This window comes from Chiloscyllium punctatum, chromosome 8, assembly GCF_047496795.1.
Source record: "Chiloscyllium punctatum isolate Juve2018m chromosome 8, sChiPun1.3, whole genome shotgun sequence".
Classification (NCBI taxonomy): Eukaryota; Metazoa; Chordata; class Chondrichthyes; order Orectolobiformes; family Hemiscylliidae; genus Chiloscyllium; species Chiloscyllium punctatum.
The window spans coordinates 7,768,394-7,783,219 of record NC_092746.1 but is presented as its reverse complement, the minus strand read 5'-3'; the positions used below and the strand labels follow the sequence as shown (position 1 = coordinate 7,783,219).

The 14,826-nt window shown below is 39.9% G+C and overlaps 1 protein-coding gene across 2 annotated transcripts in view; it reads right to left on the bottom strand.

The window, feature by feature from the left end:
* dnah5 (dynein, axonemal, heavy chain 5) overlaps positions 1-14,826 on the bottom strand; it is a 352,727-nt gene that overhangs the window by 144,750 nt on the left and 193,151 nt on the right. For both annotated transcript variants that reach the window (XM_072575131.1, XM_072575132.1), the window contains 2 exons: positions 6,741-6,894; positions 4,377-4,523 (listed from right to left, as the gene is read on the bottom strand). In XM_072575131.1, the coding sequence (XP_072431232.1) occupies positions 4,377-4,523; positions 6,741-6,894 (301 nt within the window). The remainder of the gene's footprint in view (positions 1-4,376; positions 4,524-6,740; positions 6,895-14,826) is intronic.

Genomic DNA, 14,826 nt, shown 5'->3' with positions numbered 1-14,826 from the left:
GCTCCCACAAACAGAGTCACTCCAATGGGAGTTAATTCACACTGTTCTTTATCTACTTTACACAATGGTGTGATCACAGGAGTGAACACTTGTACTTTCAAAAAATATTTATATCATTATTATGTTTTACTTATTAAGTCTCCTAGAAAAAGTTTAAAGTATTATTTAAAGTTAGGCAGGACCCAATACAAATGAATAACATCTTCATTTCATAATAACACAAATATTTAACTTGAAATACAATTAAAATCGGACTCACTCAACACAAAAAGCACCAATTATCTTGGTGTTAAATTGCTACAGAAAGACGTTTTGCACTTTGCAAGCTTGATAATAAACAGATGATTTTATCCATTCAGTCATTCGCACAATCTTTACTCTAACTATTTCACAAGGTTCTGTGTCCAATATAACTCACACCTTTGTTTTTACTTCATTCCTCCCATAGCGGGAAGTAAAATCAATGACTTTTAAACACAATAAACTAATATTTTATTGACCCATTTTCTAGAGAAAAGTTGTGATTTGTAATCGGCTGCTGTTCACTGTCGTTGAAACAGGCAGCATGGAAATCATGGAAGGGGGGCTGCACAATTCTTCTCCTGCATTTTCATTCCTTTCTCAAGGTGGGCAGAGAGGTACAAGGTGGGAGTAATGTCAGATGTAGGAGATTATGGGGTATGGTGTATGGAGGTAATAATTAGTTTAGGTGAACAATTTGCTGAGGTAAGGACATGGTTAGTGCAGTGCAGACAGTTTAACCTAATGACCTTGAGGAAAGATAATCAGCAGTTCATAAGGTTCAGAGGCTATAACGCCAAGTCCAAATAACAACATAATATCATTTGCATGAGGAGGTCCAGGGTATAGATACAAGTTGGTACATGGAGACAAAACCATCAAATACAACAAAAAACAGAAGTTCTGATAAAATTGAAAGGAGCGCAGCATAAACCACAAGGATTGAGACATGCAGACGAGACAGGATTTTAAAAAAAACACAGCTTGCTCTTGCTTAAAATAGCTAACTTAAATCTTAACCAATGTTGCATTTAATGAATGTAACATGAAATGTATAAATATATTATTTTGAACTACAGCTAGCAGAGTGCTTTGGAGGCTGCTCTCCCACACTTCGTGGTTAGGAGCTCTGAATAAAGGTCGATATGTTCTACTTAATACTCACGACTCCTGTTCAAAATCTCTCCCCAGCACTCTCTAAAATGCCACGTTATGTAAAACACAGGGGAGTAAGACTATTCTGAAGATCTTTGCTGATGAAGCCCAGATCTATTCAGGTTTATAAACTGCATCTCTAATATTCCAAAAACTTGTTAATTGTTTGGTCTTGTCTCTTCTTGTGTCTTCCCTCTGCATCAGTAGTCAATTCCTTATGGTTCCTCAGATATTTAACACCTCATCTTTACAAAATCACCACTCATTCTGCATGAAGGTGAAAAAACCTTTGGGAGATTACACTGTCACAGACTGGAAGAATCATGGCAGCTTGAAGGCTATCTTGCACAGGCGCGCAGCGTGTCAACCTTCAGTTGTCCAAATAAGAACTGAACATCCAGGAATTAGAATCCATTCCAATTAATAATTACGTCAGGATGACCTGCAGCCTTTGACTACCATATGTTTGCTGTCAATAACTCCCTGCACAATGGAGCAACCAGCTACTACTGCAAGTGACTGTTTTCGTTATGGTCAAAGTAGTTATGTGACAGCCCTGATAAACATGTATTGGACACCTGAGGAATACGTTTGTAGGGGGTAGATTGTGAAGTCTTGCAGAAATCTGTAACAGATCCCTGAAGGAGTTAGAGATGAAGACATTTCAGATTGTGATGACATTGATGATCACAGGCAAGAGCTGCCTATCTAGGCTCCTTGGAAAGAGGTCTTCTTCCACATAGCTGCAGATGTCAGCAAATATCTGTTATGGAGGTTTCAGTCCCCTGAGGCTCTGTTGCTCTGTCATGTCAAGAAAGCCTATGTGCCCTGTGCAGGATGTCTTGCCTCATTTTGAACTAGAGCTCTGTGTCCATTCTCTCTGTCATAAAGAGCTTCTGTCAGTATTGTTAGTGTGGTTCCTGGTGCTGCTAGTACTATTTACTTAGTGCTGGATGCTGCTGGTATTGTTGTAGCTGCTTCTGTTGGTCTTCAGAGATCCATGATATAGCTGCAGAGGTTGTTCCATGAACCTGTAGCCAGGAAGTCCAGGTCAAAATGAATGAACCCCAAAGTAGGTCAAACGGGCAACAGAATGTCGAAATTATTTATGAAATCCCACTCTCGGAGCAAGTGTTAGAAGCAAAAACCTTTCACCTGTGCAGAGTGAGGTTAGGGTTGATCAGGAATAGCGGAGGGAACTTGTGCCTAGAGTGGGAGGAAGTAGGGGATTCCTTCATGAATACTTTGCTTCTGTATTCACTACTGAGAGGGACCTTGACATTTCTGAGGACAGCGTGAAACAGACTGACATGCTTGAACAGGTTGATGTTAGGAAGGAGAATGTGCTGAAAATTTTGAAAAATATAAGGATAGATAAATCCCCTGGGCTAGACGGGATATACCCTACATTACTACAGGAAGCAAGGAAGAGATTGCTACGCCTTTAGCGATGATCTTTGCATCCTCACTGTTCACTGGAGTAGTGCCAGATGATTGCAGGGTGGGCAAATGTTATTCCCTTGTTCAAAAAAGGGAATAGGGATAACCCTGAGAATTATAGACCAGTCAGTCTTACATCAGTTTTGGGCAAAGTAGTGGAGAGGATTCTGAGTGACAGGATTTATGATTACTTGGAGAACCATAGATTAATTAGAGAAAGCCAGCATGGCTTTGTGAGCGGCAGGTCATGCCTCAAAAACCTTACTGAGTTCTTTGAGAATGTGACAAAACACGTTGAAGGTAGAGCAGTGCGCGTGATGTACATGGATTTTAGCAAGAGGTTTAATAAGGTTCCCCATGGTAGGCTCATTCAGAAAGTAAGGAGGCACAGGATACATGGAAATCTGGCTGTCTGGATACAGAGTTGGCTGGCCCATAGAAGACAGAGGATGACAGTATTGGAAATTATTCAGCCTGGAACTCGGTGACCATTGATGTTCCACAGGAATCTGTTCTGGGACCTCTACTCTTTGTGATTTTTATAAATGACTTGGATGAGGAAGTGGAAGGGTGGATTAGTAAGCTTGCTAAAGACACGAAGGTTGGTGGAGTTGTGGATAGTCTGGAGGACTGTTGTAGGCTGCAACGGGACATTGACGGAATGCAGAAGTGGACTGATAAGTGACAGATGGAGTTCAACCTGGAAAGTGTGAAGTCATTCATTTTGGAAGGTTGAAACTGAATACAGATTACAAGGCTAAAGGCACGATTCTTGGTACTGTAGAGGAGCAGAAGGATCTTGGGGTCCCATGTCTATAGATCCCTCAAAACTGCCACCCAAATTGTTCGGGTTGTTAAGAAGGCATATGGTGTGTTAGCTTTCATTAGCAGGGGGATTGAGTTTAAGAGCCGCGAGGTTATGCTGCAGCTCTATAGAACCCTGGTTAGACCACACTTGGAATATTGTGTTCAGTTTTGGTCGCCTCATTATAGGAAAGATGTGGAAGTCTTAGTTAGGGTGCAGAGGAGATTTACCAGGGTGCTGCCTGGACTGGACGGTATGTCTTATGAAGAAAGATTGAAGGAGCTAGGACTTTTCACAATGGAATGAAGAGGGATGAGAGGTGACTTGATAGAGGTTTACAAAATGTTGTGAGGCATTGATAGAGTGGGTAGCCATACAGTTTTACCCATAGCAGAAATGTCATAATTTCTAGGTAATTTGAGGAAGGTTTAGGGGAGATGTCAGAGGTAGTTTCTTTACACAGAGAGTGGTGTGTATGTGGAATGCACTGCCAGCAGTGGTAGCAGAGTCAGATACATTCGGGACTTTTGAGTAACTAGGAGAAAGTGAGGACTGCAGCTGCTGGAGATCAGAGTCAAAAAGTGTGATGCTAGAAAAGCACAGCCTGACGAAGAGCTCATGCTCGAAACATCGACTCTCCTGCTCCTCAGATGCTGCCTGACTGGCTGTGCGTTATCAGCACCACACTTTTGACCTGCATTTAAGCGACTCTTGGATAGGCACATGGAAGATAGTACAATGAAGAGTATGTAGGTCAGTCTGATTTTAGAATAAGATAAAAGGCTGGCACAACATTGAGGGCTAAAGGGTCTGTATTGTGCTGTACTGTTCTGTTATGTTCAGACAAGAGCCAAGTAGTTTCACTGTTTCGCAAAATGGTTGAATGATTGTGGTACAGTTTGGTACTACAGTGGTCATTCTGCATCATATTGTTGTTAGATGATTGCTTACTTACCCTTCTTTGCTCTGAGAGTTTTTCTCCACAGAGCTGAAAAAATGCCATCTGTCCAGTCATTTGTGGCTACATCAAGTCGGCCAAACATCTGAGGGGCAGTAATTGCTTTCGGATTCATTCTCATCTCACGGTGTGGTTCACCACAGTCTGCGAAAATAAAACATAATGGAGATAATATTACAAATCCAGAAACTGCTTTGCATTTTGTCACTTATTGGCGTATTTTCATTCAGGGGAGAACTTACAAGAAGAACTTCAGGCAACAGAAGTATATATCCAGAATACAGGTATTGTAGTCCTGTTGTTTGGTCAATTTCCCAATCATTGATTTTAATGGAAGGAAAGTCATATTCAGCACTCTCTGTACTTGAATTCTACAAGCACACATCAGTCACAAAACTTGCATTCATTACAAATAAAATCTCACACACTATTATCAGAATCCTAAATGTAATGCAACTAAAATTTTAATGGATTACAATTTAATTTTAACATTTAATTCCTCCTTCTGATTCTATAAGTGGCTTGTCAAAGAATAATTTATGACAAAGTTTGAGAAGGATACAATGAGAGCCTTTGGTTTCCTTCTCCTCCTGTTTCCCACCCACTCTGTATGCATTATTCATGCCTGAAACTATTGTCCATCTCTGGCCCCTATCCCAATTTCTTAAAGAAAAACACAGACAAAAGTAGAAAATGGGCCAGGATGTCTGTGCTGGATGAGAAATAGATATCCGTCCTGATCACACTTACCAGCTCCTGGTCTGTAATCCTGTACATTATTAGTTTCAAATACACTTTTTAAACATTATAGGGATTTCTGCCTCCATCACACTTTCCACACTGAATATACCACTCTTCTGGATAAAATTTTTCTCAACTTCTGCCTCAAATCCAGGCATTCTACTTACTATCTTCTCTTCTAAAAAATTGTTTGTCACACACACTGTATCTCAGCCTCTCATAAACATCAACCAAATCTCTTCTCAGATTCTTCCTTTCCAAAGATGACCAACCCAACCTCTCAAATTATTCCGCGTGGCTATAATTATCTGTTTCCACATGTTCTCCTTGTTGAAGGCAGACTTTTTTTTTGCTGGAGGTGCAAGCAAGTGCATCTGTAATCTGTTCCACACTTTAGCAATCTTAACAGGGGTCCATCCTCCAAAAGTGACTTCGTCTTCAAAAAAAAATTGCACTTGTGAATGAATGGTGCTCAGCCCTCTCTTGAATGAGTTCATCCTGGTTCTATGTAGATTCTTCATGTCACCAGTGGTGGCACTGTAGCTCAGTAGTTAGCACTGCTACCTCATAGCACCAGGGTCCCAGGCTCAATTCCCACCTTGGGTGACTGTCTGTGTGGAGTTTGCACTACATGGATTTCCTCTGGTTTCCTCCCACAGTCCACAGGTCAGGTGAAATGGCCGTGCTAAAATTGTCCATCGCATTAGTCAGAGGGAACTAGGTCTGGGTGGGTTACTCTTTGGAGGGTCGGTGTGAATTTTTTGGGCCTGTTTCCACATTGTAGGGAATCTAATCTAATTTCATCTTCCTTTCAGTGATTCTTGTCTTGCTTTCAGCTGTACATCAACTTCACAGTTAATCCTAATTTCCACCTCACCCTTGACTACCCAGGCTCATATCCCCTCTTCCAAGATCACCAAGTCACAACATATTAGATTAGATTACTTACAGTGTGTAAACAGGCCCTTTGGTCCAACAAGTCCACACCGACCCACAACCCACCCAGACCCATTCTCCTACATTTACCCCTTCACCTAACACTACAGGCAATTTAGCATGGTCAATTCACCTAACCGGAGCACCCGGAGGAAACCCACGCAGACACGGGGAGAGTCGCCTGAGGTGGGAATTGAACCCGGGTCTCTGGCGCTGTGAGGCAGCAGTGCTAACCACTGTGCCACCGTGCCGCCCACATATGCTCCATATATGCTCCATATGCTCCAACCTGTTATCTTTCCACCTACTGCATTTTCAATTGCATGCAAAATTATTGAAATTATCTTCCAGCCACTTGCTAGCAGCACTGCCATCACATTGTTTCTCTGACTCAAGGATAACTGGACACTTTGATATCAAATCTGAAGTCTTTACACTGTGTTTCCATATCATTCAACAATCCCTACCCCTAAATTATTTTCTCAATCCATCAATCAGCCTCAAATTCTGTCCCTCATCTTAAATTTGGTCTGAGGACACTTGAGGATTCAAGTCTTATCAACTACAGTCAAAATTTTAAGCCCCGTATTTCCGATACATTCAATGCTCCAATTTAAACAAATTCTATACAGAGATAAGAGTGACTGAAAGACATAATGAACTCTTGATTCCTTTCCACCTCACCTGTCATGGCTTTCATCAATGTATGAATACAAGTGGTTTTACCAGCTCCACTGGGTCCAAGAGTCATCATACCATGCCTAACCCTCTGTGTCTCAAACAGCTGAATAACTTTAAGTTTCCAAGGAGGATGACTAACAAGCCCAGCTTCTTCAACCTAAACAAAATAAAACATATTCTGAATATTTTAGACTTACAAAGACAATAAAGAACTCTATATACTTTTATTTTACTAATCAGCAATGTTCTAGTTAAGGAATCAGAGTCATTTTAAATTTACACTGCTGCTAAAGTCCATAACATAAACATTATTTGTTCTAATTACTGCACTTCTATTAATTCAAACTCTAATGTGATACATAAATATTAACAATCTCTCTCAACTTCAGTCATAGCCATTACTACAGGACAGAGACCAAATACAAGATCACAGTCGAAGCTCTGAACTGAGTCATGAATCAATCCTTTGTATATTCTTCATAAAGAAAATCGGCATTTATATAGTGCTTTATACCAAATGTCTTAAAGTACTTTACAGCCAATGAAGCATAAATTAAGTTGTGCTGTTGGAATATAGCATTCTGAGACAAAAGGGGGATTTTTTTGAGGGGGTGGGGGCGGAAGAGGGGGCTTGAGTTTTTAAAACGAAGTGAATAGATTTGAGTCAATTCTGTGAAAGTTTTCTGCTTAAAAGTTCAGGAAGTCAATTTGAACAGTGACTGAAATATCAGCTCCAGGAAGATATGGCTTTAGTCATGTGCCTAGCAGACACCTGTGGTAATAATGGAGAAGATGTTAGAAAGACAGAGGTGTAGAAAAGTGTAGAAACCAACAAAAGGTGACCAATAAAAATAAAAGAAAGAGTAAACTTTGATGGTAAATTTACAAATAATATAAAGATGGACAGCAAGAGCTTCTTTAAATATATAAAAAGGAAGAGCGAAGGCAAAGTGAACATAGGCATCTGAGAGAACAAGGCTGGGGAAATATTAATGAGGAACTAGGAAAGGACAGAGGAGTTGAGTAAATACTTTGCATCAGTCTTCACAGTGGCAGACATTAATACCATCCCAAAGTTACTACATAATCAAGTGGCAAAAGGAAATAAATACTGTAACCATCATGAGAGAAGATGTACTAGGGAAAGTAATGGGCTAAAAGACCAATAAATCCCCTGGACCTGATGGAATACTCCTAAGATATTAAACAAAGTGATTGATTCTATTATTCTGTGAAGTAGTTAAGGAGATAGTGGATTCACTGGTAATAATCATCCAGGATTCCTTAGGTAACGTCCAGTGAAGTTATTTGGGTGGAACTGAGAAATACGTTTCTTGTGCTTGTCCTATAGACCTCCCTAATAATCCACGGAAAACTGAGAAACAAATTTGTCAGGACATTTCAGTTATCTGTAAGAATAATAGGATGGTCATGTTGGGGATTTTAACTTTCCAAACATAGACTGGGACTGCTATAGTGTTAAGGGCTTGGATGGAGAGGAATTTATTAAGTGTGTACAAGGAAAATTTTCTGATTCAGTATATGTAACTACCTACTGGAGAAGGAGCAAAACTTGACCTATTTTTGGGAAATAAGGCAGGACTGGTGACTGAGATGTCAGTGGGGGAGCACTTTGGGGCCAGCGACCATAATTCTATCAGTTTTAAAATAGTAATGGAAAAGAATAGACCGGATCTAAAAGATAAAGCTCAAATTTGGACAAATTCCAGTTTTGAGGGTATTAAGCAAGAACTTTCAAAAGTTGATTGGGCTAGATATTCGCAGTTAAAGGAGCGGCTGGAAAATTACCTTCCAAAATGAGATAATGGGAGTCTAGAGATAGTATGTTCCTGTTAGGGTGAAAGGCAAGGCTGATTGGTGTTGGGAATGCTGGATGACAAGGGAAATTGAGGCTTTGGTCAATAAAAAGATGTAAGCGTATGTCAGGTATAGACAGCAGAGAGCAAGTAAATCCTTAGAAGAGTACAAAAGTTGTAGGAGTACACTTAAGAGGAAATTCAGGAGGGCAAAAAGGTGATAGGAGATAGCTTTGGCAAATAGGCTTAAGGAGAATCCAAAGGGATTTTATAAATACTTTAAGGACAAAAGGGTAACTAGTGAGAGATTAGGGCCCCCTTAAAGATCAGCAAGGCTGTCTATGTGTGGAACCGCAGGAGATGGGAGATAAACTAAATGAGTATTTTGCATCAGTGTTTACTGTGGAGAAAGACATGGAAGATAGACAACATGGGGAAATAATAGTGACAGGTTCATGTCCATATTGAAGAAGTAACGAAGAGGATTGAGGAGGGCATAGCGGTGGACATGATTTATATGGGCTTCAGTAAGGCATTGAACAAGGTTCCTCATGGTAGACTGGTTAGCAACTTTAGATCACATGAAATACAGGGAGAACTAACTATTTTAACTGGCTTAAAGGCAGAAGACAGATGGTTGTGGTGGAGGTTGCTTTCCAAACTGGACCTCTGTGACCAGTGCCACAAGGATTGGTGTTGAGTCCATTGCTTTTCATCATTTATATAAATGATATGGATGTGAACATAGGAGGTACGGTTAGTAAGTTTATAGATTACATCAAAATTGAAAGGGTAGTGGACAGCAAAAAACGGTTACCTCAGAGTACAATGGAATTTTGATCAGATGGGCCAATGAGCTGAGGAATGGCAGATGAAGTTTAATTTAGATAAATGTGAGATGCTGCATTTTGGAAAGGCAAATCAGGGCCTCTTAATAGTAAGGTATTGTGGAGTGCTGCTGAACCTTGGAGTGCAGTTTCACAGTTCATTGAAAGTAGAGTTGCAGGTGGATAGGAAAGTGAAGACAGTATTTGGTACGCTTGCCTTTATTGGCCAGTGCATTGAATATTGGAGTTGGCCATTCATATTGTGGCTGTACAGGATATTGGTTAGGCAACCTTTGGAATATGCATTCAATTCTGGTCTCCTTGCTATAGGAAGAATGCTGTGAAACTTGAAAGAGATTAGAAAAGATTTACAAGGATGTTTGAAGGTTTGAGCCAAAGTGAGAGGTTGGGTAGGCTGAGGCTATATTCCCTGGAGCATCAAAGGCTGAGGGGTTACCTGATACATGTTTATAAAATCATGAAGAGTATGAATTGGGTAAATAGCCAAGATCTTTTTCCGGGAACAGGGGAGTCCAAAACTAGAAGGCATAGGTTTAAGGTGAGAGGGGAAAGATTTAAAAGCGACCTAAGGGGCAACATTTCTACGCAGTGGGTGGTGTGTGTATGGAATGAGCTGCCAGAGGAAGTGGTGGAGGCTGGGACAATTACAACATTCAAAAGGCATCTTGAGGAGTATATGAATATGAGAGATACATGCCAAATGCTGGTAAATGGAACTAGATTAATTTAGGATATCTGGTGGGCATGGATGAGTTGGACCAAAGGGCCTTTTACCGTGCTGTACATCTCTGTGACTGTATGACTTAAAATAACCAGAGGATGAGAGAATTGCCAACATAACACCTTTTCTTAAAATGGAAAGGGAACATAAAAAAGTTAACTATATGTCTCTTAGCTTAATGCTTGTTACTGGGAATATGTCAGACCCTGTAAGAGATGGAATGGTAGAACATTCTAGAAATAGATAATGTGATCAAACAGAGTCAGTATGATTTCATGAAGGGGCAATCATTCCTGATAAATTTACTGCAAAACTTTGTGAAGGTAACAAGCAGGATAGATAAGGGGAAGCAGTGGATCGAATGCAGTTGGAGTTTCAGAAGGTGTTTGATAAGGCACCATACATTAGATTACTTAGCAAAAGTCCATATTATTGGATGTCGTCTGTTAGCATGGGTAGAGGACTGTCTAACTGAGACATGCTGTCTAACTAGAAATCACATAACACCAGGTTAACATATTAATGAATTGAAACCTGCAACCCACTCTAAAAAATGAAAGACTTAACATCAATCTAGGTTTGTTCAATATATCAGATCAGTTGTATGACACTATGATCTTTTGCTATAAATTCTGTATCATATGATCCTACTTCACTAACTACATCTTGAAGGAGCAACGTTCCAAAGGCTTGTACTTCCAAATAAACATGTTGGACTATAACCTGGTGTTGTATGACTTTTAACTTTGTCCACCCCAGCCCAACACCGGCACTTCCACATCATAACTAATAGAAGACAGAGGGTTGGAAAAAGGGGGCTATTTTCAGAATGGCAACCTGTATTCTTGTGGAATTCAACAGGGGTAAATGTTGGGGACACACTTGTTTGTAATATATATGAATAACTTGGATAAAGAAAGTGCATGTACAATAGCCAAGTTTGCAGATAACACAAAAATTGGGGGGAAAACAAATAATAAGGATGATTCAAAAATTCTACACAGGGATACAGACAGGTTAGTGAGTAGACAAAAATTTGACAAATGCAATATGATGTGGGAAAATGTAATGCTGTGTACTTTGGCAGGAAGAATAGAGGAGGTGACTATTATTAAATTAGAGAAGAACTACAGAAAGCTAAGAACATAGGGAACTAGCAGTCTTTGTCCATGAACCACAAAAAAGGGAGAATCTTAGTTCAGGAGGTGATAGCAAAGGGAATTGGAATGTTGGCTTTTATTTCAAAGGGAATGGAGTAACAGAGTAAGGAGATTTTGTTAAAACTTTACAAGGTACTAGTTAGATCACAGCTTTAATACTGTGAACAGTTTTGGACCCAATATGTAAGGGAAGATATCATACAACTGCAGGCAGTCCAAAGAAGTTGACCATGCATGTGGAAAGACTGTCTTAAGAGGAAAGTTTGAGTAGATTAGTCCTGCACTGCATTTAGAAGAATGATTTGGAACCTTATAAAAACATACAAGATTCTTAGGGACTTGACAGGGTAGATGCAGAGAAGCTATTTCCCCTCGTGTGAGATTCCAGGATCAGAGGGCAGAATCTTAAGAGTAAGGAGCTGCCCATTTAAGACAGAGATGACGAGGAACATTTTCTGTGGAACGCTTTATCCCAGAGGACTGGGTCAATAATTATTTCCAAGGCTGAGACAGACAGATATTTAATCAGTAAGAGAGTCAAGTGTCATAGAGAAAAGAAAGATGAATTTGAAGACTATCAAATCAGCTGTGATCTTGTGGAATGGTTGAGCAGATTTGATTGGCTTAAAGGGCTACTTCTGCTCCTATGGCTTATGGTTGGACTCAAAGCAGGCATTGTTAACACATTAAGGCAATTTATTTTGCTTTGATTTCAGTTCAGAAGAAAGAATATTGATCTTAGAGTGGGAAATAATGTTTACTTCCAGTTTAATTTAAGGAAGCCAGTCACTACATCAGAAGAATTTCAAGTAATTAGAGCCAGGAAAGTTCAGATCATCAGAATTGTCAAAGATTCATACCAACAGGGTTGGAAAGAAACCATAAAATTGGATCTGTAATTTCAAGAAAAATACACTGCATCATGTCAGTTCAGTAAGGAGACTTAAAAAGATGTGAGAAGAATGATATTTCTTCCACATTGATACTCTGCATCAAATGATGTTGGGGAACAATTTGAAACTTAGTTTTTAGGTTTGCGTTAAGAACTTCTAACTTTGTCTATTTATTGTTTTATGTAACAATACCTGTTGTTAAAAAAAAATCTGCAGCCTTTTGTGAATATATTTCAGTGCCAGGCCACCGCTTTAATCAACTATATAAAAATTAACATATGATCGAACAAGCCAGTGGGTCTGACTTGTTCAATAGTACCATCAGTCGGTATCATGAAGGAACATAGTAACCAATTTATACACAGAAAGCTTCTCGAATCAACAGTATAATAATGACCAAATAATGTTTATTTTTCATATTGATGGATAAACAACTTGCATTTCTAAAATGCATAATTCATTCCTTTTATTTTGCATTCCTTTGATCGATGTAGCAATCTGTGAATTGTAGTTGTTGGGGTGAGCTGTACCTGCTTATAACAAAATGGCCCATGCCTGCTCACACAAAATGACCGACAAAAAAGATAATCCAGCATAACATTAAAGCACAAGATGGCTGAAAGGAGATAAATGAGGCTAACAGCTTGTCCCAGCCTTTAAGTAAAGAAAACAATGATACCTTTGATTAAAACTATTCCAAAGCCAGTAAAGGGGGTCTTGAGCAGCAACCATCCTTGACAGTTATGATAAGAACATGCACACAAGACAAACAAGCAAATATTCTCAGCTCACGAATGAATGAATGATTATGCCACTAAATGGGTAAACACCAGATGCAAGATATAGCATACTAACTCCCTAATTAGCTACCAGAACAACATCTAGCTATTTTGTAGTAAACAGTTGTTTCTTAATTACTCTACAATATTAAGCAATAGTTTTTAGTTAGAGGTTCTCTAACATAAATATAGATATATATAACTAAAACATTTATGCCTACATGTGAAAGTTAATTAGCTTTAGGAAGTACCCTCATTTGTCCTGGACAAAATAGGTTGTTCACAGTAATTAATCACAAAGTACTAAGAATAGAAATAGCTAAACCTAGCCTTAACTTAAGAACAGAAATCAATATTACAAATCTTAGAGCAATTCGTTACAATTAACTGTCTTGTGTATTTTTATATACATAATTAAGACAATGGGAAATGTAAGGGGAGTAATTGAATGCAATACAGTGAATAATAGCATTCAAGCTGTCCTTAAGAGATAAGCCAGCCTGAAAGATCTGAGGGAGTACAGCCAATGACTTTGGAATGCGAATGAATAGGATGCATAGAAGGATCCCAAGGACTACAGATTAAAGTGCCTGGTAAACACCATGAGGTCATGGGACCCTGAGGCTGGCCATAGGGAGGCTCATCATTGATTAGGTGTTTAACCAGATTGGGTGCATGGATTAGAAGGGAAGGGCTGTAACCATGTTATATATGTTCATTGTAAAACAGAAATGTATAAAAATACTGCCATTTAGCGTGTGTCATTGATCTATCTTCTGAGCTGAGCTAAAGGTGAAGCATATAACTGTTTGTATGTCGAGGCCAGATTCAGGGAAGATCCTTTGGCCTTTGTCCTGCTTTAACTGGTTTCTGCGTGAATAAACTTCCACTTGACTGAGTTCTGCTTGTCTCCTGAGTTTTCTTTCCCTATCAGGGGAAATCGCTCCAACAGTAACATACTGGGGACATACAATTCCAAGGAGTTGCTACATTTCACCATTGAGATGCTAAATTCGATCATTGCTAGATAGAAGGGTGAGTTTGTTGCGAGCTTTTCATATGTCATTTAGAATTGTTCAAAGATTACTGATAAGTCCATTTTACGGAATTGTACAGAGGCAGACAGAAGAGAAGGTTGCTACCTTTCCACTAGGAGAAAGTGAGGACTGCAGATGCTGGCGTATCAGAGTCGAGAGTGTGCTGCTGGGAAAACAGCAGGTCAGGCTGCATCCGAGGAGCAGGAGAATCAACGTTTTGGGTGTAAGCCTTCTCCAACCTATCACCATTACCCCCACCTTCATCTACCTATCGCACTATCAACTACCTTGCCCCCCAGCCCACCACCCCCCCCCCCCCCCTCCCATTTATCTCTCAGCCCCCTTGGCTCACAAGCTTCATTCCTGAAGGGCTTATGCCCAAAACGTAGATTCTCCTGTTCCTCGGATGCTGCCTGACCTGCTGTTTTCCCAGCAGCACACTCTCGACTCTGCTACCTTTCCACTGCTAGACATTTAGGTTCATAGGTGCATGAAGAAAAGGCACCAACTCAAAAACGTGCTGATGTAGCAGGCTCTAAGCACTAAGGATTCAGAAGAAGTCTGTAGGGGTAGTACGTGCAGCTGTGTGTTGGTGAATAAGGCTTCATAAACGTATTGGAAGCTATCAGGACTAAGACCAAGGTGAGCCATTAATATTACAGTCCAGCTGAGCTGGAGGGTGAAGGGGGCCTATGGCAGTATTTGCACTGTGCAGCTGAGCATGGTTCAAGCTAACGAAATGCAAAGCTGGTGAAGCTTACTGACTGCAGAAAAGTTGAAACTGCTGGAGTGCAGTTTCCAGAATCCAGGAAAATGCAGTCCAGAGTGAGAGAG